At 45.4% G+C, this 26,031-nt stretch overlaps 1 protein-coding gene across 1 annotated transcript in view; it reads left to right on the top strand.

Annotated features, from left to right (window-relative positions):
* Positions 1-25,466, top strand: part of etfdh (electron transfer flavoprotein dehydrogenase) — a 74,878-nt gene extending 49,412 nt beyond the window's left edge. The window contains exons 9-13 of the mRNA XM_070871779.1: positions 11,171-11,314; positions 12,276-12,444; positions 13,326-13,508; positions 22,556-22,777; positions 24,684-25,466. Of these exons, the coding sequence (XP_070727880.1) occupies positions 11,171-11,314; positions 12,276-12,444; positions 13,326-13,508; positions 22,556-22,777; positions 24,684-24,847 (882 nt within the window). The 3' untranslated portion in view covers positions 24,848-25,466. The remainder of the gene's footprint in view (positions 1-11,170; positions 11,315-12,275; positions 12,445-13,325; positions 13,509-22,555; positions 22,778-24,683) is intronic.
* Positions 25,467-26,031: the final 565 nt, after the last annotated feature.

A 26,031-nucleotide genomic window follows, 5' to 3' on the forward strand; every position in this document is an offset into this window, starting at 1 on the left:
GAACTTCAGCTCCGCGTTGATGAGCTGGAGTCCAAGCTGCAGACACTGCGACACATCAGGGAGGTGTAGAGTTACCTGGGCGCTGTGTTCCAGGATACAGTGAGGTTATCCACTTTGGCAGAAAAAATAAAAAATCTAATTATTATTTAAATGGAGAAAAATTACAAAATACTGCAGTACAGAGGGACCTTGTGCATGAAACACACAGTTAGTATTACAGCAAGTAAGCAGGAAGGCAAATGGAATGTTGGCCTTTATTGCAAGAGGGATGGAGTATAAAAGCAGAGAAGTCCTGCTACAATTGTACAGGGTATAGGTGAGGCCACACCTAGAGTACTGCGTACAGTTTTGGTCTCCTTATTTAAGGAGGGATATACTTGCATTGGAGACTGTTCAGAGAAGGTTCGCTAGGTTGTTTCCTGAGATGAAGGGGTTGACTTATGAAGAAAGGTTGAGCAAGTTGGGCCTGTACTCATGGGAGTTCAGAAGAATGAAAGATGATCTTATTGGGACAAAAGATAATGAGGGGGTTCGACAAGATGGATGCAGAGAGGATGTTTCTAGAACTAGGGGGCATAGTTCCAGAATAAGGGGTCGCCCATTTAAAACTGAGATGAGGAATTTCTTCTACAAGTTGTAAATCTGTGGAATTCTCTGCCCCAAAGAGCTGTGAAGGCTGGGTCATTGAATATACTTAAGGCAGAGATAGACAGATTTCTGAGCGATAAGGGAATCAAAGGTTATGGGGAGTAGGCAGGGAAGTGGAGCTGAGCCCATGATCAGATCAGCCATGACCTTAAATGGTGGAGCAGGCTCAAGGGGCCAAATGGCCTGCTCCTGCTCCTATTTCTTATGTTCTTATGACAGACATAACAGATCAGTGTTAGAAAAAGTAATTTGCTAAACTTTGATGGGTGCATTACTATGCAGCAAGGCGGCATCAACAGAGAAGTGCTGTTGGCCATGTTGGCAGCTGAAGGAGGACAGCCCCTAGATGTCTATGTAGGATGCCATAACCCCTATGGCTTCACCGGCGGCAACGCTCATACCTGGACCTGTCAGAGGAGCAGTGTATCAGAAGGCTGTGCTTCCGAAAGGAAGTAGTTACAGAGATGTGCCATCTCCTGCAGGCAGACCTGCAGCCTCACATCGGCACCAAGACTGCACTGCCCATTGCAGTGAAGGTCACGGTGGCATTCACCTTCTATGCCTCTGGCTCCTTCGAGGCTGCATCAGGGGACATATGCAGCATCTCTCAATTTGCAGCACGTCGCTGCTTCTGTGACATACAGTCACTCTACACATGTAGAATGAACCATTATTTTCCAGAGGACCAGGGAGAAAGAGGATGAGCACACATGTGGGTTTGCCAGGATTGCGGGCTTCCCGAGGGTGCAAGGAGTGAGCACCATTCCAGAATGCAGAGGTCTTCAGAAACAGAAAGGGATAAGACTCCTTAAATGTGCAGCTGCTTTGCGACCACACGCAGCGCATCCTCGCAGACGGTGCTCGCTATCCTAGAAGTGCACATGATGCCTTTATCCTGCGGGAGAGCACTACCTCGACTGTTTCAGCCACCATGGCAAGGCCGAGGCTGGCTGCTCTGGGGCAAGGGATGCGGCCTGGACACCTCACTGATGACCCCCCCCCCCAGCCCGCCTCAGCAACCCACCACAGAGCCGGAGGAACGCTGCAATGAGAGCCATGCTACCACCTGCAACATCATAGAGCAGACAAAAGGGTTGCTGAAGCAGCGATTCCAATGCCTGGACCGCTCTGGAGGCAGTCTTCAATACTCCTCACAACAGGTCTCGCTATTCATTATGGTGTGCTGCACAACTTGGGCATCATGAGAGCCCAGGCCTTGCCAGTGGGGATCGCAGGCCCACCTCAGGAGGATGAAGAGAACGAGTAGGATGAGGAACAGGTGCTGGTGACACCCCGAATGTCCAGCAGCAGCCACGGAGGAGGCAGCGTGCCAATGTTGGCAGCACCAGGGCTATTCGGCGGCAGCTCATAAGGGAGCACTTCATTTAAATGGAGATAGCTGAGGGATGCAGTTAATAATGACTACGCATTGTGCCACGATAATGCCATATCTCCATCACAACTGAACAGTCAGACACCAGCGGCTGAAGGAAACAGTTCAACTAACATTTTATTTGGCAAACATGCCTCAAACAACCCCAAAAATCCTAAACCCTCCAATAAAACAATATGGAGCACCCACCCTTTCAAAAATCACAAAAGATGCTGAAACTTCCCAACATATGTACATAGGAGACACATTTAAATATATCCCACCCCTCTGCCTCTCTTTCCACCCCCCACCCCCCCCCATACCTACTGCTCCTCCTCAATGGGTCTCCAGTGCTTGCAGCAAGGCCATGTCTCTGAGGGAGACAGGACAGATGGTCTAGCATGACGCTCTGTGCCTGGAACGCCTGTCTGTTGACATCATCGTCTGAGAATGGGCGGCACCAGTCTTGGATGGCTGGGGTGCAAAGCCGGAATGGTAGTGGTGGGAGCCAGAATGATGTCCTCCTGAGGGAGGACATCAGGTTCCATCTCGATTAATTGGTTGCCACTCCCTTGGGACATAGCCTCAGCATCTGGAGCAATCTGTTGGAGCGCAGATTGCGGCCTACTTCAGCACCGTTAGTTCCCCATTGGACTGGTAGGGATCCAGACACAATGGCAGCAGTCAGTGCTTGTGTGGCATCAATTTGAGCCTACATCAGAGCACACAGTGCTTTGATGCTTCCACGCACTGATCACATGGCAGAAAGCAATCCCACAACCAACGGATCAGATTAAAGCTCTCTAGTGCTGCTACATTGAGTTGTGAATGGTGGTGGACCATTAAATAACTAACTGGAGGAGGAGACTCCATGAATATCCCCATCCTCAATGATGGTGGATCCCAGCACGAGTTCAAAAGACAAGACTGAAGCGTTTACAATTAGCTTCAGCCAGAAGTGCCGAGTGGATGATCCATATCAGCCTCCTCCTGAGGTTCCCACCAACACAGTCTTCAGCCAATTCGATTCACTTCACGTGATATCAAGAAATGGCTGAGCGCAATGGACACAGCAAAGGCTATGGGCCCTGACAACACCCCGGCTGCTGTTCTGAAGATTTGTGCTCCAGAACAAGCCATGCCTCTAGCCAAGCCGTTCCAGTACAGCTACAACACTGGCATCTATCCGACAATGTGGAAAACTGCCCAGGTATGTCCTGTCCACAAAAAGGACAAATCCAATCTGGCCAATTATTGCCCCATCAGTCTACTCTCAATCATCAGCAAAGTGATGGAAGGTGTCATCAACAGTGCTATCAAGGAGCACTTACTCACCAATAACCTGCTTACCGATGCCCAGTTTGAGTTCGGCCAGGACCACTCGGCTCCAGACCTCATTACAGCCTTGGTCCAAACGTGAAGAAAAGAGTTGAATTCCTGAGGTGAGGTGAGAGTGACTGCCCTTGACATCAAGGCAGCATTTGACTGAGTCTGGCATCAAGGAGCCCTAGTATAACTGAAGTCAATGGGAATCGGGGGGGAAAACTCTCCAGTGGCTGGAGTCATACCTTGCGCAAAGGAAGATGGTTGTAGTGGTTAGAGGTCCATCATCACAGTCCCAGGACATCACTGCAGGAGTTCCTCAGGGCAGTGTCATAGGCCCAACCATCTTCAACTGCTTCATCAATGACCTTCCCTCCATCATAAGGTCAGAAGTAGGGATGTTCGCTGATAACTGCACAGTGTTCAGTGCCATTCGCAACTCCTCAGATAATGGAGCAGTCCATGCCCGCATGCAGCAAGTCCTGGACAACATTCATGCTTGGGCTGATAAGTGGCAAGCACCATTTGCGCCACACAAGTACCAGGCAGTGACTATATCCAACAAGCAAGCGTCTAACCACCGTCCTTTCACATACAACGGCGTTACCATCGCTGAATTCCTCCGCCCCACACGCCGCCACCAACATATTGGGTGTCACCATTGACCAGAAACTTAACAGGACCAGCCACATTAAGTGGCAACAAGAGCAGGTCAGAGGCTGGGTATTCTGCGGTGAGTGTCTCATCTCCTGACTGCCCAAAGCCTTTCCACCATCTACAAGGCACAAGTCAGGAGTGTGATGGAATACTCTCCACTTGCTTGGTTGAATGCAGCTCCAACAACACTCCAGAAGCTTGACCCCCATCCAGGACAAAGCAGCCCGCTTGATTGGCATCCCATCCACCACCTTAAACATTCACTCCCTCTATCACCGACGTATTATGGCTGCAGTGTGTACCATCTACAAGATGCACTGCAGCAACTCACCAAGGCTTCTTCAGTAGCACCTCCCAAACCCGTGACCTCTACCACCAAGATAGCCAAGAGCAGCAGGCACATGGGAACAACACCACCTCCACATTCCCTTCCAAGTCACACACCATCCTGACTTAGAAATATATTGCCATTCCCTCATCGTCGGAGTCAAAATCCTGGGACTCTCCCTAACAGCATTGTTTTGAGAACCAACACCACAAGGACTACAGCGGTTCAAGAAGGCAGCTCACCACTATCTTCTCAAGGGCAGTTGGGGATGAGCAATCAATGTTGGCCTTGCCGACAAATCCCAGACCACAGGAACTAATTTTTTTTAAAGTGCAGCGTGGTTTCGGCTTGCTGTTCAATTGCTACTACCACGTCAGCCATGGCCCACACCATCATGTCTGGGGCCCCATGGTCATTTGTGGCATCCATCATCCATTGGTATCTATGGGCTCCTGAGAGACACATGCAAAGGTTGAGGTGGCCTCCACCACACTCAAAGCAAGTGCAACCACGCTCTGTGGGATCCTCGCCAATGCACCCATTAGCTCACGGTGCATTTGCATTGACTCCCTGGACATAGCCTCCAAGTCCAGGTCCTCATCTGCCTGTCTGTGAACAGGACTCATCGGCTGACTTAACCGCCAGAGCTTCCCCTCGTGCTGCAGGCCACTGAGGCCAGGAGCCTCAGCTTCATCCAACCCCGGGAAGATGACCTCTTCCACTGAGTAGGTCTCCCCACTCGCTTACAATGAGGATGTGTCGCGCTGTGCCGGTGCACTGTTCTCCACCACCTCATTATCCCCGTCGTATGAAGACGTCCACTCACGGGCAGGCTGCCACTCTTCTGGCTCATCATCTGTAAGCACAAAGCAACACAAGTACGGTTATCAGCTGGGGAGGGGGAAGGAAGGCAAGAAGGAGGGGGGCATCGTTATTTTGGTTGCAACATGTAAGGCAAGTGGTCTCCAGGCTAAGGGGACTCGCACACAGCGCCCATCTCATTCACATACCGTCACTATCAAGCAGGGACTCTACCTCTCCACCTAAACCGCCACAACTGCAGCGCCCATGAGGGCGGACACTCTCCTCCACTTCAGTGAGGTCCTGGAGGTAGGGCTCACCTCCTACAATGCAGCTCGTGCATATTGTGCATGAGTTTGTCCTGCAATGACAAAAACAAAAAGTTGTTGGTAGTTATGTCGGTGCTGGTGTGCCACATACGTCTGCAGTAGGGTACTCATGAGTAATATGACAAAGTGTGCATAATCTGTATTTCATCTTGCGTGGCATCGCACAGTTGATGTGTGAACGGTGGGTCTGGGGCACAAGCGACTACAAGGAAGTATGAAGCTTGGGCATTTGACCACATATGAAGAGTTGAAAGGTGCTGCTAGGTGGGCTCAAGCTGGGTAAGGAGCTAGAAGATGAGAGACACTTGGATGGGCAGGGCATGTCTGGTGAGGCAATGAAGAGGCCTCAGGCTGGCTTCAGCAAGGAGGAGCATAGCCTGGTAGACATAGAAAAGGGATAGGCACTGCAAAGTATTTACATTGTGTGAGACAATGAGGTTCACACAAAGGCATTGGAAGGTGAATGGAAACGGTACTCACCCTGATGACTCTAGTAAGGTCGTTGAATTTATTGCGACATTGCGTCGCTATTGTGGCCACTGTGATCTGGGCTGCAACGTGCTGAGCCACCTCCTTCCACAGCCTTGTCAAAACCCCAAGAGGTGGCCTTCGTCCCCCCTGCAGGCTGGAGGGCATTCCTTGCTCCTCCATTTTCATGTTCTGAAGACACTGGAACTGGAGCTGCTCATGCGCTAACTTACCTTGCCGCCCCTTTAAGACTGATTTTTCCGGGATCTGAATTCGGCACATACGTAATGGGTCCTCAAAATTTACCGACCAAACTTTCGTTATCGCCCCCCAGCTTTGGTGTGCAATGGCTGATTTAGCACCCCATGCCAGATCTTGTGTTGAATTTCTGGGCGGGAGGCGCAAACTTTTTCACGGTGCTAAAAGTACCGTTCTGCCTGGATTAATGCCGCAACAGAGGCACGACTGAATTTCTCCCCCGTTAAATTTAAAGGGGCTGAAATTGCCCTCTTTTTAAGGCCCATTACCAATGGGGTGGAAAAGCCTTTCTGACCAAGGGCAGGCAGATGGTGCAACCCATCTGGAATTGCCCCCGGGCTGGGGCGGTGGAAACGTGTTTCCACCCCGTCTGGCACTCCAACCCATTGTCTGCTGCCGCAGACCCCTTACCACCCGGTGACTACCCTTTTTCCATCCCGCGGGTGGAAAACCGCCACTGGTTGGTGCTCCCAACAGCTTCGCGCAGTGGGAGGCTGCCAGTAGCTGGATGGCATGTCTACCCTTTAAAGGGGAGGGCACACTGCCGTGGCTGCCATTTTGTTTTGTCGGCTGACTTTGCAGTCGGCCAGACAGTGGTGGCCGCGAGTTTGGCTGAAGTCCTCCCTGGTAGCCCAGTGGGCGTAAGGAGGTCTCATAGCATCCCTCCCCTTTAAGTGAAGGGGAGGGATGTAATTACGCGTCAGCGTGACGCGGCACGTCATCAGTATCGCGTTGACTTGCTTAGGGCGGCACTGATGACACCACCCGCCCTCTGCCCCGCTCCCGACTCTCTGCCGCCCCCAACACTGCCCCGTTCATTTTTGCTGTCAAAAGTGCCCAATTTCCCTCAATTCCCCACCCCATCTGTCCTGGCGGTATTTCGCCATTTAATTTGAATTATCCGCCCCTTTGGGGCGGAGGGCAATTTCAGTCCCAAGCTGTCCACGCATCTTCCCTCTTCTAAGCTCAAGCCCATGTATTTAATTCTAAAGTTTGTGGCAATATCAAAAATATCATCATAGTTCAATTCATCTATTCCCTTAAGAATATTGAATACTGGAATAAATCTCCCCTGAGCCTTTTCATTCCAGAGTAAATAATTCCAGGTTCTTTCACCTCTCCTATTAGCTATGATGCCTTAAACTTAGGTATCTGTTTGGTTGTCAGTTTGTTTTTTTCTGCAGTGCCTCTAATGCCTGGATATCCTTGCTCCAGTATGGCAACCAAAACTATTTACTGAAGATATGCCCGTACCAATGCCTTCTCCGGGGAATTATGCTCTAACCTGTTTGTACATCCTGATCCAATTCAGTTAGCTTTCCTAATTGCTGAGATAACCACCAACACTTCTAGATCTATCTCTTGTGCTATATCTTGGAGCCATTTAGTTCATTTTCCCTTCCGTAGTCTTAACGCCTTCTATTTATTTATATTAAATGTTACTTGCCACTCAACAGCCCATCTTCCTAACCTATCTTAATGCCTTTGAACTTAACATCTTCCCTGTTTTAACCCCTTCCAAATGTGGTATCACATAGAAACTTGGATAGCTTTGTTTCTGTCCCCCAACTTCAATCATTTATATACACTGTAAATAACAATAACCCCTGCAGCATTCTGTTACTGATCCTTTGCCATGTCAGTGGAGCTGCCTTAACCAATTTTACCTTCTATCTATTGCCTTCTTGTGTGACATGTTATAAAAAGGCTCTTTGAAATCTAAATATATCGCATTCACAAAATTTATTTTGTCAATGGGGTTTGTCATTTCCCTGACGAACTCTCCTCTCATAAGACCAAGCTGACTTTCTTTCATGGTACTGTACCATAACATAGAAACTAGGTGCAGGAGTGGGCCATTCGGCCCTTCGAGCCTGCACCACCATTCAATAAGATCATGGCTGATCATGCACTTCAGTACCCCATTCCTGCTTTCTCCATATCCCTTGATCCCTTTAGCTGTAAGAGCCACATCTAACTCCCTTTTGAATATATCTAACGAACTGGCCTCAACAACTTTCTGCGGTAGAGAATTCCACAGGTTCACAATTCTCTGAGTGAAGAAGTTTCTCCTCATCTCGGTCCTAAATGGCTTGCCCCTTATCCTTAGACTGTGACCCCTGGTTCTGGACTTGGCCAACATCGGGAACATTCTTCCTGCATCTAACCTGTCCAATCCCGTCAGAATTTTATGTTTCTATGAGATCCCCCTCTCATTCTTCTAAAATCCCGGTGTTTTCATATTCCCTCTTTCTGACCCAAAACCGATATTGGGCTCACTGGTCTTTGCTCCCTGGACTGTCCCTATGCCTTTTTTTTTTAATGATTGTTGTATTAACATCTTTCCATTTCTTGGGCATTACTCCCATTGTTGATGATTTTGGACCTGATTGATTTTGCTACCACTTCTTTAAGTACCCTTCAGTCTATCTGGGTCTAGTGCACTGTCTTCCTAACTTTCTCCGTCAGTGACTAAAATTTCTATCGAACCACTCAATACAGTGTGCTTGCATTAAGGGATAAGGTCCTCTGTTTACAATCGAGTCACTTCTAATCTTTCATGATTATTAACTTGAATTCTCTCTTTGGTCATTTGCATTACTATTTTGACTGATGCTCTGGAACCAAGCCCATTACTTCTATCCTCTTTTTTTTTGGCCCATTTCTGGCATTTCTTTCCTATCTCCTTCCTGTCGCCAAATCATGCCAACTTTCAATTTTTCCTCCTCGTAGGTATTTAGTTCCACCAGCCCTTGCCCTTGACCCCACCATCCCAGCCCATCACTACTCTCTGTCTTCCTTACTACCCAGCTGATATTCCAGGCTTGAATTCTCTTTGGATAAGCCCACAGCTATGCTCTGTGCCTCCATCAGCATTCTTTGAAGGGCCTGACTAGACACCCATTGTGCCTCCTTAAGAGCAGCAACCCAAACTGTTTATCTTCCTCTTATCAACCATTGTGCCCATTGGGAGCGAACCTAGTCAATCTCTTCCCTGTCCCAATCACCTCATCCACCACTACTGCTTTAGACTCTGCCAACAGACCAGCAATGATCATCCGTGCCACGTTCCCCTCCAGAATGTGCGTTTACTTGCAAACAAGGCCCTTGCCAACCATGGCCTCATTGTGGGTGACTCCACCACCTTCTGTATCCATCCCTGGAAAAAGCTCTCCACCCTGTCCCAACTGCCTAGCTGTTAACACTCCCATTCGCCCCATTACTTCTGCAGCCAACAGTTCGCTCAATCGCTCCTTCACATCCATCTTTTGATGCCCTTGTCCCCAGAAAAATCTTTTACACTCTTCCATCCTGGTCTAGCTTCTTGGTAAGGCCCCCATCTTTTTTTAAAATTCGTTCATGGGATGTGGACGTCCCTGGTAAAGGCCAGCATTTATTGCCCAACCTTGTTGCACTTGAGAAGGAGGTGGTGAGCCGCTGCAATCTGTGTGGTGGAGGTACTCCCACAATGCTGTTACGGAGGGAGTTCCATGATATTGACCCGGCGACAATGAAGGAACGGCGATATACTTCTAAGTCAGGATGGTGTGTAACTTGGAGGGGAACTTGCAGGTGATGGTATTCCCATACCCCTGCTGCCCTCCATGAAGTCCAAGGAGCACAAACTTTAGTGTATCTGGTGCACAGCTAGTTTAACTATCCATCATCAGATCTGGTGGACTGCATCAAGTGATATCGGGCTGTCCATTACTCCAGAATAAATATAACCCCAAACTTTTTTCCACTACCAACTATCTCCTTAAACCCCTCTTCCCCTGCCTGCTCCGCCTTTCTTCCAACAAGCATAAACTTCTTTATCACTAATGTTGAGACCACTTATTCAGCTGCCTCTTCTGCTTCCCTCTTTCCCCTTGCTCACCAAGCCAAACCTCTCCCTGTCTTAGCCCTGAACCCACATATCTAGTTTCTTTCTATTTGACCCATCATGCCCTCTTTGAGCTCATTGTGTCCATGAGACCAACCTCCTGTTCCCTGACCCCATTTCCACTAAACTTCTGACCATCCAGCTTCCCTTCCTGGCCCCCAAAAGTCTTTGAAAACGTTGTTTCCTCTCAATCCATGCCTATATTTATGTAACTGCATGTTTGAATCTCTCCAGTCTGGCTTCTGTCCCTGCCACAGCACTAAAACAGCCATAATTAAAATCACAATTGACATCGTGTGACTGAGTGTGGTACATTATCTCTCCTCAACCTGGCTGCAGTCTTTGAAAGAGGTGACCTACTCTAATGACTTTCCTCTGTTTTCCAGCTCAGTGGGTTTGTCCTCCCTTGTTTCCATCCTTACCTATTCGATCGTAGCCGAAGCATCTCTAGCAATGGGTTCTCTTCCTGCCACTGCACCATTATATCCAGACTTCCCCAAGGATCTCTCCATTGCTCCCTGCTCTTCCTCATGTACATGCTGCCCTTTGGCATCATCTGCACACCTGTACAATCTGATTTACCATAGTTGAAAGGATAGTGTGATAATTAGTTGCACCCAGTTTCCTGCTGGTGTGTATTTTGGAAAAAGTAGGACAGGTAGGAACTGATATTGGGTTAATTATAAAATGTTATTTGGAAAAGGAGGAGACTTTCAGATCTATAAGTCCATTCCCTTTGAACCGATCCTGTTCAAACAGAAATGTGACTTGTGTTTATTCTATGGGTGTGGATCATAATTCACAGCTCAGAAGAAATGATTTCACACAAAGAATAACTGAAATGTATTTATATGTGTGCAATAATCATTTTTTGATGATGCTTGCATCATTTACTTGTACCAAATAGAAAAACCAATGCTTATTCCAAAAAGCACATAGAATAAACACATCACCTCATAGTTAAATTTATTTCACTTTTACCTGTAGCACTGTCAGCTGTTCAAGATTTTTTTTTTGGTTCCTATTTGCACTTGAATTTTTTATTTCTCAAAGATTTGGATATGGAAGTTTATATTTGGTGGTTTTGTTTTTCTCTGTAGGTAGGTTTGGATTATCAAAATCCATATCTGAACCCATTCAAAGAATTCCAGAGATGGAAGCACCATTCTTCAGTAGCACCGACCTTAGTTGGTGGGAAAAGGATTGCCTATGGAGCCCGTGCCTTAAATGAGGGTGGTTTGCAGGTATTGTAAAATATACTGTGCCATTCTAATATCTGCATTGTGTGTAATAACTTATTACACTGCCTATGATGATGATGGATTAACTTATATTATGTAGATAGTTTTCTGGTGAGGCTGGCCTTCATTATTGCGAGCAGTCAGTGGTTCTTAATGTGATCAGTGATAGTTAGGTAATCCTTGCCTCTCTCCAATTAAAATAAGTAACATCAACATGGAAGTGAGAAAATAAAATCATCATCAAATCATTATAAGCTATTACAAACTGTTTTCCCCACCCCATGGAAAATAGTTACAGCTCAAGCTCCATTATTATGGAGAAGGTTAAAGTAGAACTCTGAAAATAAGTATTTTGGTTATATTAAAATCTTCTGGGGATGATAGAAGGACTTGCATTTATATAGCACATTCCACGCCCAGGAAGTCCCAAAGCAATTTATAGCCATTGAAGTACTTTTGAAGTGTAATCACTGTTGTAACGTAGGAAATGCGGCAGCCAATTTGCGCACACAAAGCTCCCACAAACAGTAATGTGTTGATTTAAGAGATAAATATTGGCCAGTTCAGCGGGGGTAATTTCATTGCCCTTCGAAATAGTGCCATGGAATCTTTTACATCCACCTGAGAGAGCTGATGGGGCCTCGGTTTACGTCTCCTCCGAAAGACAGCCACTCCGACAGTACAGCACTGGATTGGAGTGTCGGCCTAGATTTTTGTCTTCAAGTCTCTGGAGTGGGATTTGAACCCACAACCTTCTGACTCCGAGGCGAGAGTACTCCCCACTGAGCCACAGCTGACCTCTTCATAGTATTTCCCTTTAGTAATGTTGCTGCATTGGGCCATGTTGGTTATCAATATTTTTTAGCAAGATTATTGATAGAGTAGAATAATGTCACCGATCTGTATGGATCATGTTAATATATTTTTTAGGAAGTTAGTGACCTGAAGCAATATTGTTCCACAGTCTATACCTAGACTCTCCTTCCCTGGAGGACTGCTGATTGGTTGCAGCCCAGGATTGATGAATGTCCCTAAAATTAAAGGAACACATACTGCTATGAAGAGTGGCATAATTGCTGCAGAGGCCATCTTTAAGAAACTAATGGAAGATAATTGCCAGCCTGTGACTCAAGGTATGGATCAAATCGTCTTTTGACTCAAATTTCCTTACAAACCCTCCTCACAATATACATGGCACACAAGGTATAACCACAACAACTTGCATTTATATAGCGCATTTAACATAATGAAACATCCCAAGGCACTTCAGGAGTGTTATGAGACAAAACATTTGACACCGAGCCGCAGAAGGAGAAATTAGGGCAGGTGAGCAAAAGCTCGGTCAAAGAGGTAGGTTTTAAGGAGCGTCTTCAAGGAGGAAGGAGAGATGGAGAGGTTTAGGCAGAGAATTCCAGAGCCTAGAGTCTAGGCAATAGAAGACATGGCCACCAATGGTTGAGCGATTATAATCAGCGATGCTAGAGGGCAGAATTAGAGAAGCGCAGACATCATGGGGCGGGGGGGGGGTGGGGGGCGGTTGCTGGAGGAGATTAGAGATAGGGAGGGATTTGAAAACCAGGATGAGAATTTTTAAAGCGAGGTGTTGCTTAACCGGGAGCCAATGTAGGTCAGCGAGCACAGGGGTGATGAATGAGTGGAACTTGGTACGAATTAGGACACGGCAGCTGAGTTTTGGATCACCAAGTTTACGTAGAATAGAATATGGGAGGCCAGCCAGGAGTGCTTTGGAATAGTCGAGTCTAGATAGTGGATGAGAATTTCAGCAGCGGATAAGCGGACGCAAGGGCGGAGACGGGCGATGTTATGGAGGTGGAAACATATTACATATAGATTTTAGATTTTTATTCCTTTATTTTTTTAATTAAATGGATTTTAACTTTTTTTTTGACAACTCTTCAACTCCTATTAGTTTATTTTTGCTCAAAAGGTTTTTATCAAAAGGTTTTTAAATTGTTTCCTTTTCCGAAATTGAATTTTTTTTTTCTGAACTTAGGCCTTCATGTACCAGAATATGATGTGAACATGCGAAACTCCTGGGTTTGGAAGGAACTTTATTCTGTGAGGAATATCCGACCCTCCTGCCATGGACCATTTGGTATTTATGGTGGAATGATTTACACTGGAATATTTTACTGGCTATTTCGAGGATTTGAGCCCTGGACACTGAAACATAAAGGTGATTTAGCAATGTGTCAGAACTTAAAGTGCAGTGAGCTGCAGGGGTATTTGTGCAGAGATAAGATTTGGATAAATGACTTTTTATCACCGCAGAAACTTAATGCAATCTCTTTCCTAACTTCAAGCATAAACCAAAACTCATAATTTATTATACACTAGAAAAACATTAGAATTAAACAGCATGTTCGATTCACACCACCCTGACATGGTTGGGATTGTCATTCCTATTTGACTGTGTTTATTTGCACCAGAAGTGGGTTGAACCAGATTTCTGATTGGTCTCCTTGGAGGACAAGACACACCCAATAGTTTGTGTGGAATGTGTAATTTGATCCAGACATCGTCGCATGCTGGCTCCCTGAGCCAAGCTGCTCCAGTGCAGCCATGACGGTGGCATCTACCTGTTAATGTGGAGGATCACCTAGAAAAGCAAGATAGCTCTCCAACAACTATGTACGGCCTGCCCTCCATCAGTTGAGTGATAGAACATAAAGTGCTGGAAATGCTCAGCAAGTCAGGCAGCATCTGAGAAGAGAGAAGCAGAGTTAATGTTTCAGGTCGATGACCTTTTATCAGAATGTAAAACATTAACTCGGTTTCTCTTTCCATAATTGCTGCCTGATTTGCTGAGTGTTTCCAGCAATTTATATATATATTTTTTTTAGGTACGCCTGGTGCTGCTCTTGACATGTTCTTCTTCTACACTCATTAAACCAGGGTTGGTCTCCTAGCTTGATGGTATTGGTAGAGTGAGGGATATGCCAGGCCATGAAGTTACAGATAGTGGTGGAATACAAATCTGTTGCTGCTGATGGCTCACAGCGCCTCATGAATGGCCAGTTTTGAACTGCTAGATCTGTTATGAATCTCTTCCATTTAGCACGGTGGTCATGCCAAACAACACAACGGAAGGTGTCCTCCGTGTGAAAACGGGACTTTATTTCAACAAAAACTGTGCGATGGTCACTGCTACCAATACTGTCAAGGATGTTGCATCTGCAACAGGTAGATTGGTGAAGATGAAGTCAAGTAGGTTTTTCCCTTGTGTTGGCACTCTCGCCACCTGCCGCAGGCCCAGTATGGTAGCTATGTCCTTCAGCACTTGGCCAGCTCGGTCAATAGTGGTGCTACCGAGCCACTCTTGGTGATGGACATTGAAGTCCCCGACCCAGATTCACTGCCCTTGCTACCCGCAGTGCTTCTTCGAAGTGGTGTTCAACATGGAGTACTGGTTCATCAGCTGAGGGAGGGTGGTAGCTGGTAATCAGCAGGGTTTTTTGCCTTGTTTGACCCAATGCCATGAGAATTCATCTGGTCCAGAATCAATGTTGAGAACTCCCAGGACCACTCCCTCCCTACTGTGCTGCGACCTCTAGTGGGTCTGTCCTGTCCCACGGTCTGTCCTGCCGATGGGACAGGATGTACCCAGGTTTGGTGATGGAGTTTGGGACGTTGGCTGAAAGGTATGATTCTGTGAGTATGATTGTCAGGCTATTGCTTGATTTAGTCTGTGGAACAACTCTCCCAGTTTTGGCACTCGTCACTAGAGGATGACTTTGCAGGGTCGACTGGGCTGGGTGTGGCTTTGTCATGTCCAAAGCCGGTGCTGAGCTTGATGCTAGATGGTCTGTCCAGTTTTATTGATTTTCATAGTGGTTTGGTACAACTGAGTGGCTTGCTAGGCCATTTCAGAGGGCAGTTAAGAGCCAACTGCATATGGATCTGGAATCATGTACAAAAAAAAAACAACCACTTGTATTTATATAGCGTCTTTACCGTAGTGAAAAGTCCCAAGGCGCTTCACAGGAGTATTGAGATTTTAAAAATTGACACTGAGCTACATAAAGAGAAATTAGGGTAGGTGACCAAAAACTTGGTCAAAGAGGTAGGTTTTAAGGAACGTCTTGAAGGAGGGAAGAGAGGTTGAGAGGTGGAGAAATTTAGGCAGGGAATTCCAGAGCTTGGGGCTGAGGCAACAGAAGGCATGGCCACCAATGTTGAGCGATTATAATGAGGGATGCACAAGAGGGTAGAATTAGAGGAGTGCAGACATCTTTGGGGGGGGGGGGTGTTGGAGTTGTGCGGCTGGAGGAGATTACAGAGATCTGGAGGGGCGAGGCCATGGACGGATTTGAAAACCAAGATGAAAATTTGTAAATCGAGGCGTTGCTTAACCAGGAGCCAATGCAGGTCAGCAAGCACAGGGATGAAGGATGAGCGGGACTTGGTGCGAGTTAGAACGCGGGTAGCCGAGTTTTAGATTACCTCTAGTTTATGTAGGGTAGAATGTGGGAGGCCAGCTAGGAGTGCGTTGGAATAGTCAAGTCTAGAGGTAACAAAGGCGCAGATGAGCTGAAGCAAGGGTGGAGACGGGTGATAGAAACATAGAAATTTACAGCGCAGAAGGAGGCCATTTTGGCCCATCGTGTCCTCGCCGGCCGACAAAGAACTGCACGGTCTTCGGTTAGCAGTCCTGAAGGTTTCATATAAATCTATGAACCATGGTGGAAAGGTAAAGAGTACCCAATCCAACCAGTCCGCCCCACACAAAGGCGACACCCCTTACACTGAAACATTCTACACTCCACCCCAACCGGAGCCATGTAATCTCCTGGGAGATTTAAAAACCCAGGCCAATTTGGGGAGAAAAAAACTTGCAAAATTCCTCTTCGACCCATCCAGGCAATCGAAACTAGTCCAGGAGATCACCCTGGCTGTATTCGATTCCATGCAATACTTACCATCATATCTGTGCCGGCCACAAGAAGTTATCCAGTCTAATCCCAATTACCAGCTGTAGATCCGAAACTCTGCAGGTTATGGCACTTTAAGTGCCCATCCAACGATGTTGCGAAGGTGGAAATAGGTGGTCTTAATTATGCTGCGGCTATGTGGCCAAAAGCTCATTTCAGGGTCAAATATGACCCAAGGTTGCGAACAGTCTGGGAAGAGAGTAGCTAAAGTAAACGTTGGTCTCTTAGAGGATGAAACTGGGGAATTAATAATGGGAAACCGGGAAATGGCAGAGTCTTTGAACAAATATTTTGTATCAGTCTTCACAGTAGAAGACACTAAAAGCATCCCAATAATTGATAATCAAGAAGCTATTGGGAGGGGAGGGAAGTTAAAACAATCTCTATCATTAGAGAAAAGGTACTCGGCAAACTAATGGTACTAAAGGTGGACAAGTCCCCTGAACCTGATGGCATGCATCATAGGGTCTTAAAAGAAGTGGCTGCAGAGATAGTGGATGCATTGTAATCTACCAAAATTCCCTGGATTCTGGAGAGGTCCCAGTGGATTGGAAAACTGTAAATGTAACGCCCCTATTTAAGAAAAGAGGGAGACAGAAAGTCGGAAACTATAGACCAGTTAACCTAACATCTGTCATTGGGAAAATGCTGGAGTCCATTATTAAGGAAGTAGTAGCAGGGCATTTAGAAAATCATAATATAGTAAAGCTGTCAGCATGGTTTTATGAAAGGGAAATCACGTTTGACAAATTTGCTGGAGGTCTTTGAGGATGTAACCAGCAGGATGGATAAAGGGGAACCAGTAGCTCTCGTGTATTTGGATTTACAGAAGGCATTCGATAATGTGCCACATAAAAGGTTACTGCACAAGATGAAAGTTCACGGGGTTGGGGGTAATATATTAGCACGGATAGAGGATTGGTTAACGAACAGAGAGTCGGGTTAAATGGGTAATTTTCAGGTTGCCAAACTAACTAGTGGGGTGCACCAGGGATCCGTGCTGGGGCCTCAACTATTTACAATCTATATTAATGACTTGGATGAAGGGATCAAGTGTGATGTAACCAAATTTGCTGATGATACAAAGATAGGTGGGAAAGCAAGTTGTGAGGAGGACGCAAAGAATCTGCAAAGGGATCTAGATAGGCTAAATGAGTGGGCAAAAATTTGGCAGATGGAGTATAGGGCCCAAGTTTCCACAAGAAAAAAAACGGGCGCCCCTCCGAGCTGGGCGCCCGTTTTTCGCGCCTAAAACGGCGCCTAAAAAAATCCTCGGTATTCTCCACCGACTTACAGGTCCTGTGGCACTCGGCGCAGCCAGCACGAGCTGTGGGGGGGCGGAGCCAGGTCCCGGGGCTGAAAACAGTGCCGGGACCTCTGCACATGCGCGCTACAGTGGGCACGCAAGTGCAGTAGCTCCAGGCGCCGAACTGTGTGGGAGGGGCCTGAAGCATGCAGCCCCTAGCCCTGGCCCAATGGCCTCACTGGGGCTGCGTGAATAAGGCTCTTCCCACGGCCAGCTCCTGCTCCCCGCCCGACCAGACCCGACACTCGCTCCCCGCCCCCGACCCGACACCCGCTCCCCCCCGCCCCGACCGAGACCCGACACCCGCTCCCCTCCCGAGACCCGCCCCCCCCTCCCCGACCCGAGGCCCGTTCCCGCTCCCCCCCCGACCCGACACCCGTTTCCCCCCCCCCCCCCCCGACCCAACACCCACTCCCGACCCGACACCCGCTCCCCCACCCCCCCCCGACCCGACACCCGCTTTCCCCCCCCCCCCCCGACCCGACACCCGTTCCCCCCCCGACCCGACACCCGTTCCCCCCCCCCCCCCGACCCGACACCCGTTCCCCCCCCGACCCGACACCCGCTCTCCCCCCGCCCCTCCCGACACCCGCTCCTGTTCCCCGACCTCCCCCTCTCTTCCCCCCCCCCTCTCTCTTCTCCCTCCCTCCCCTCTCTCTTCTCCCCTCCTCCCCCTCCATCTCTCCCCCCTCCCTCTCCCTTTCTCCCTCCCTCTCTCCCTCTCCCCTTCTCTCTCTCCCTCCCTCTCGCTCAGCGGCACGAACAGCTGCAGAATTCTCCCTGGCTGAAGCACTTTCACACAGGTAGGAAGATGGTTTATTTAATCTTTTCTTGGTTTATAAATGTTTATTCAGGTTGGATTTATTTGTATAATATTTGTAGAAGTATAAATAAGGATTTATTGTCGAATTTAATGAGTTCCCTTCCCCCCGCTCCCCCCCACCTCGTTCTGGACGCCTAATTTGTAACCTGCGCCTGATTTTTTAATGTGTAGAACAGGTTTTTTCAGTTCTACAAAAATCTTCACTGGCGCCATTCTACTTTAGTTTGGAGTACGTTTTCACTGTGGAAACTTTCAAATCAGGCGTCAGTGGCCCCCTTTTGAAGAAAAAATTCTGTTCTAAACTAGAACTGTTCTACCTGACTAGAACTGCAGAAAAAAAAATGTGGAGAATTGCGATTTCTAAAATAGTCCGTTCTCCACCAGTTGCTCCTAAAAATCAGGTGCGAATCATGTGGAAACTTGGGCCCATAATGTGGGAAAATGTGAGGTTATCCACTTTGGTAGGAAAAATAAAAAAGCAAATTATTATTTAAATGGGGAGAGATTACAAAATGAGGGATCTGGGGGTCCTTGTACATGAAGTTAGCATGCAGGTACAGTAAGTAATTAGGAAGACAAATGGAATGTTGGCCTTTATTGCAAAGGGATGGAGTAAAATAGGGAAGTCTTGCTACAACTGCACAAGGCATTGGGGAGACCACATCTGGAGTACTGCGTACAGTTTTGGTCCCCTTATTTAGGAGGGATATACTTACATTGGAGACAGTTCAGAGAAGGTTCACGAGGTTGATTCCTGAGATGAAGGGGTTGTCTTATGAAAAAAGGTTGAGCAGGTTGTGCCTATACTCACTGGAGTTTAGAAGGATGAGAGGTAATCTTATTGAAACGTATTAGATTCTAAAGAGGCTTGACAGGGTAGATGCAGAGAGGATGTTTCCCCTTGTGGGTGAATCGAGAATGAGAGTGCATAGTTTCAGAATAAGGGATGTCTCATTTAAAATGGAAATGAGGAGGAATTTCTTCTGAGGATCATGAATCTTTGGATTCTCTACTCCAAAGAGCTGTGGTGGCTGGGTCACTGAATATATTTAAGGTGGAGATAAATAGATTTTTGAATGATAAGGGAGTCAAGAGTTATGGGGAGAAGGCAGGGAAGTGGCGTTAAGGCCAAGATCAGATCAGCCATGATCTTATTGAATGATGGAGCAGGCTCAAGGGGCCAAATGGCCTACTCAGAGGATGCTAAGAGGCTGCAGGGTGACATGGACAGGTTAGGTGAGTGGGCAGATGCATGACAGATGCAGTATAATATGGATAAATGTGAGGTTATCCACTTTGGGGGAAAAAACAGGAAGGCAGAATATTATCTGAAAGGTGGCAGATTAGGAAAAGGGGAGGTGCAACGAGACCTGGGTGTCATGATACATCAGTCATTGAAAGTTGGCATGCAGATACAGCAGGCGGTGAAGAAGGCAAATGGCATGTTGCCGTTCATAGCTAAGGGATTTGAGTATAGGAGCAGGGAGGTCTTACTGCAGTTGTACAGGGCCTTGGTGAGGCCTCACCTGGAATATTGTGTTCAGTTTTGGTCTCCTAATCTGAGGAAGGACATTCTTGCTATTGAGGCAGTGCAGCGAAGGTTCACCAGACTGATTCCCGGGATGGCAGGACTGACATATGAGGAGAGACTGGATCAACTGGGCCTGTATTCACTGGAGTTTAGAAGAATGAGAGGGGATCTCATAGAAACATATAAAATACTGACAGGACTGGATAGGTTAGATGCGGGAAGAATGTTCCCGATGTTGGGGAAGTCCAGAACCAGGGGACATAGTCTTAGGATAAGGGGTAGGCCATTTAGGACTAAGATGAGGAGAAACTTCTTCACTCAGAGTTGTTAACCTATGGAATTTCCTGCCGCAGAGTGTTGATGCCAGTTCATTGGATCTTTTCAAGAGGGAGTTGGATATGGCTCTTACGGCTAAGGGGATCAAGGGGTATGGAGAGAAAGCAGGAAAGGGGTACTGAGGGAATGATCAGCCATGATCTTATTGAATGGCGGTGCAGGCTCGAAGGGCCGAATGGCCTACTCCTGCACCTATTTTCTATGTTTCTCCCAGTCCTCAGGTTTGCTGCTTTTTCTGGCCAATTTATGTGCCTCTTCCTTGGATTTAACACTATCCTTAATTTCCCTTGTTAGCCACCTTCCCCGTTTTATTTTTACTCCACAGACCGAGATGTACAATTGTTGAAGTTCATATCCATGTGATCTTTAAATGTTTGCCATTGCCTATCCACCGTCAACCCTTTAAGCATCACTCGCCAGTCTATTCTAGCCAATTCACGTCTCATACCATCGAAGTTACCTTTCCCCAAGTTCAGGACCCTCGTCTCTGAATTAACTGTGTTACTCTCCATCTTAAAGAATTCTACCATATTATGGTCACTCTTCCCCAAGGGGCCTTGCACAACAAGATTGTTAATTAGTCCTTTCTCATTATACATCACCCAGTCTAGGATGGCCAGCCCTCTAGTTGGTTGCTCGACATATTGGTCTAGAAAACCATCCCTAATACACTCCAGGAAATCCTCCTCCACTGCATTGCTACCAGTTTGGTTAGCCCAGTCAATATGTAGATTAAAGTCGCCCATGATAATTGCTGTACCTTAATTTCTTCTTTGATGCTGTCCCCGTCCTCACTACTACTGTACACAACTCCCACTAGCGTTTTCTGCCCTTTGGAATTCCGTAGCTCCACCCATACAGATTCCACATCATCCAAGCTAATGTCCTTTCTCTCACTATTGCATTAATTTCCTCTTTAACCAGCAATGCCACCCCACCTCCTTTTCCTTTCTGTCTATCCTTCCTAAATGTTGAATACCCCTGGATGTTGAGTTCTCAGCATTGGTCACCCTGGAGCCATGTCTCTGTGATGCCATGTCTCCGTGATACACAGCTCTAGATTCGATTTTAAGGAGCTCTTGGCCTACTCTGCAAAAGCACCTATCTTTTTTCTTTTCCAGAGCTTAACTTTTATGTGATATAAATTTGTGTTTCTTTTGTAACTCAATCTACCCCTCCTAACTCAATCTACCTCTCCAAACTTGCCATCCACACACCATGAACCTCAACTTGCATCCGGTCTCCACCCAGATTCACTTGCCCAACACTTGGCCCATCCAGATACACAGTATATAATCTCCTTAGCCTGGGAGCAGTATCACAGGACTGGCAGTATCACTAGTTTGCTCATATTGGCTCAGAATTTGTGGTGCCGATGACTGTCTACGCATAGCGTACGTCATCGTAAGGCTTCTAAAAGGCCCCACTAGTTCCAGGTTTCATACGTGCGAAAACCCAGAACTTGCGATCTGTCATGGTTTGCCTTGACATCTACTGCACCGACTGAAAATTCATTTTCACTGGCAAAGATCCCAACTACTGCCCAGCAAATGCCCACGAAACTCTTGCGTCTGGGTAAAACCAGGCGTAGGGCCTGCTTGCACTAGTGTAAGGGTTAATATAAATCTTAAATTAAAAATTTGAAAGAAAAAATCATGCACAAACACTTAAAATTAGTTTATGCAAATATTGGCCCAGATTAAAATGTTTTAAATTATTTTTCCAAAAATGTTTTTATTGTATATGCTTTATTGATGGGACTTTTAATTAAATTTGAAAATAGAAACATTTATTTTATTCCAGTTGTGTAAATTATTTCATTATTGGGGATACCTTATGATTATGGGGATTCTGTTCATAAATGGAATCCCCATAAGCATATTGGGAATCCTCCTTTTTGATTGGAGGACCTGGTCCATATGATCCCAGGGATGCTTCCGAACTGCTTGCATTCCTGGGATTCATGGGCCTTTACGCAGGCATACGCCTGCAGGCTCGACCCCAAGTCTCTGGAGCCTGGGTGCCTGAAGGTACGTGCAGATATTAGTGAGTCAGAGGCGTATTCCGGATGTAAGCCTCCGGCCGCAAAATTCTGGGCCAATCTGTTACGGACTCAATCCCAATCTGATCCAAGACATGACTTTCAGGCAGAAATTCCAGCAGATCAGCTATCTTGTCTCATTGAAACTAAGTTGCGACTTTCAATGAGAAGCTCCTTGCTCCCCTTGTTCTCGCATGCAATGTAAAACCTTGGATGATGCAGTGTTTGTCTAAAAATATTTCTATCAAATTACAGGAGCAGATTATTTTCAATTAAAGCCAGCCAAGGACTGCACACCCATTGAATACCCCAAGCCAGATGGAAAAATCAGCTTTGACCTTCTGTCCTCTGTGGCCCTTAGTGGGACCAATCATGAACATGATCAACCAGCACACTTGACCCTATTGGATGATAATATACCAGTAAACACGAACTTAGCTGAGTTTGATGGACCAGAGCAACGATTCTGTCCTGCAGGTATTTTTGTTAACTAATCTGTTTTCGGAAAGTGTTGTCATTGCATAAAGATATAGGCAAAACCTTGCATCATAATCTGAATGGCTTGCAGTTATTAAATAGGCTTATTTTTTTACCTTTTGAAAAATCAAACCATTGTAAAGAATTGTAATTAGTATTCCTTTTATTTTTGGCTTTTATTGAAGTGAATGTAAGAAGTCCTGTGCCAATTTCTGGGGTCAAGGAGGGAATGGAACTAGTTATCTCGAGTTACTGAAGTTGTTAACAAGATGAATTCATCACAACCCAGGGTGCTTTGGTGATCTCATTATTTCAATTGCCTGATAAATTCATCTTTTTAACCTATCTGGGTTAATAACCTTGAATCAATTCCTGTAAAAGCTATTATTGTTCATATGAAATAGCACTTCTTCGGGCTCAGGGCTCAAAATGTAGGTATTTCAGTTGTACCGAAGGATGACATGTATGATTCATTCTATTCAAACTTTATATAATTGAGGAATAACAAAAACTATTCTCCCTTCCTTTTTCCTACTCCCAATACAATGTTCTCCCCTTGCCTCTTTTTCATGAACACAATGATGGAAGTTCCTTGGTGTTTTGCTCAATTTGTCATTTTTCATACATGAGTCTGGGCATCGTGAACCATAGAACCACAGGAGTATTGCAACCAAATTCGACCCTGTTCTTGCCATACATGCACATCAGCAGGTGTCACTGATGAACAATCCTGTGTAGGAACTCGAGTACTTTGTTTTTGTTCATTTTACTTTTTCTAACCTAGAGATGTTGAGGCTAATTGAACCACCAACCACTATCTCAGTTAAGATCTGAGATCAACTTAAAAAAATATATCTCTTGTACGTGGTGTGGGGTGGGGAGGGGGTATGTTATTCTCTTGAGTCATACACAACTCGGTTAGCTACACTTGTAAAAGTCTCTACTGCTCCTAAGTTCAGAGGAATGGGAGATGTCAAAGCTGCACTGTCTCAGGTATGTTTCGATTTTGCACTGGTTTGTTAAAACAACCAACAGTTTAAAAATCAACCTCCGATTTGGTTTCTGAAATGATAAGTTGTATGGTTGATATTGCTCATTTTAAAACTCAAACATATGTAAAAATCTTAATTCTGTTATGAATGCATTTTGTAAATGAAAGGAAGGTCCAGCAACTGCCTCTTCTGAGATTTTTGAGTAGCCCACTAAGGAGTAAACAGGCTGAGCTGGGGTAATTCACCGATGAGCTTCTGTGGTTCCATTAGTAGCACTCCTGCCTCTGAGTCAGAAGGTTGAGGAATCAAATCCCACTCCAGAGGCATGAGCACAAAATCTAGGCTGACCGTACTGAATGAGTGTTGCACTGTCAGACATGCTGTCTTTCGAATGAGACATTAATCCAAGACCTTGTCCGCCCTCTTGGGTGGAGGTAAAAGATACCAAGGCATTATTTCGAAGAAGAACAGTGGAATATCTCCTGTGTCCTAGACAATATTTATCCCATCAACCAACATCAATAAACGAGATCATCTGTTCATTTTCTTATTGCTGTTTGTGTGCATAAATTTGTCTGCAGCATTTCCTACGTTACAACAGTGACTACAATTCAAAATTACTTCATTGGCTGTAAAGCGCTTTGAGATGTCCTGAGGTCTTGAAAGGTACTACATAAATGCAAGTTATTTTTCCCCCGCCTCCCTTCTTCAGCAGTGGAAGAAGAGAATGCATATGAGAATTCCAATGGTGAACCTCTTGACTTTTTTTCTTTCTGTGACTCTGTTGATGATCCTGTTGTTCTGGGAGATTTTTCTGCACTTTAGTGCCTACAAATATTATTATTTAACTTCCCATATCACCATCCCTGTGGATATCTTGTCACATGAATCATTTATTTTTTCCCCCCTCTTAGGTGTTTATGAGTATGTTCCTTTGGAAACTGGTAATGGGATGAGGTTGCAGATTAATGCCCAAAACTGTGTCCATTGCAAGACGTGTGATATTAAGGATCCCAGCCAGAATATCAACTGGGTCGTACCTGAAGGAGGTGGTGGCCCTGCTTATAATGGAATGTAAACAACCAACCAGTCCTAAACTGCAGCTACAACATTAAGCACTGACAAATTGTATTCTTGTACCAACATTGTTGGGTCAGAACTGAATTTTAAAAATCGTGTTCAATTGCAAATCTAAAGTTGAAGGATTACATTTTTGCAATTAATTTCTGATTTCACCAGCTCTGTATAAATTGGAATAAATTGTTCAGTTGGAAGAAATGTCAGTCAAACAGATCAAAATAAAACTGTGCCCAACCTTTGCCCTTTTTGTTGTTGCTGGATCAGCTGTGTATTTGCTGAAGACATCTAGTGACCGTTAATTGGCACCTCAAAATATGAAACCTTTAATTTAGTCAGTTCACTACTTATAAAATATTTTTACAATTAAAAATAATGTGCACATTGAGAATGAGAATATGTTTTTTTTTGGTAAACTACTGCAAATTAAAATTCTGGTTTCAAAATTGATTTTAGCCATGTATTGTAGTGAATGGGGATTGCTTTGTACATTTGTTTGTTCAAAATTGATCTTGAGTGGACTGCTGTGTAACATTGAAAAGTGATTCTTGTACAGGAACTGCTGCTGTAAAAATACTTTAACACTAAATACAAATAAACAAGGAAAAGTAGAACATAAACTTTCTTTTGAATTACAGTTCCTTCATGCCTTTACCCACAGTGCTACCCTTCAGCTCAGTGCTACCCTTCAGCTGTACACGAGATGATAACATTATACTTGCATGTAACTTTGACCAGCTGATATTTGAGTTGAAATATTATTGTAAGCTATTATTTTGTTTAGCAAAAAAAATTACATTTAATATGAACTTCCTTTAACAAAATATGAAGTATAAAAACAATGAATAGTAAACTAATCCAAAGCCTTATTGGGAGATGGGAGGAACAGATGAGAGCATCTTTTAATTACCAAAATTGATGGTTACTTCAATATGAAAATAATTGGTTATGATGTAATCTGATTATTTTATTCATTTGTAAATAAAAACTTGTAAATGTTAAGTTTCTGTAATAAAAATTAAAGTAATTATTTGTGCCATATTTGTATTAATATGAATTTTTCTGTAAAGTGTACAGAATAGACCTATGTTTAAAATGTTGTAAATTCTCTCCCTCCCTGGAATTTAGGTTCCTATGCGTCATGATCAAGGGCAGACAAGTCACCCATTCAAAAGGACTGTTGGG

This window comes from Pristiophorus japonicus, chromosome 2, assembly GCF_044704955.1.
Source record: "Pristiophorus japonicus isolate sPriJap1 chromosome 2, sPriJap1.hap1, whole genome shotgun sequence".
Classification (NCBI taxonomy): Eukaryota; Metazoa; Chordata; class Chondrichthyes; family Pristiophoridae; genus Pristiophorus; species Pristiophorus japonicus.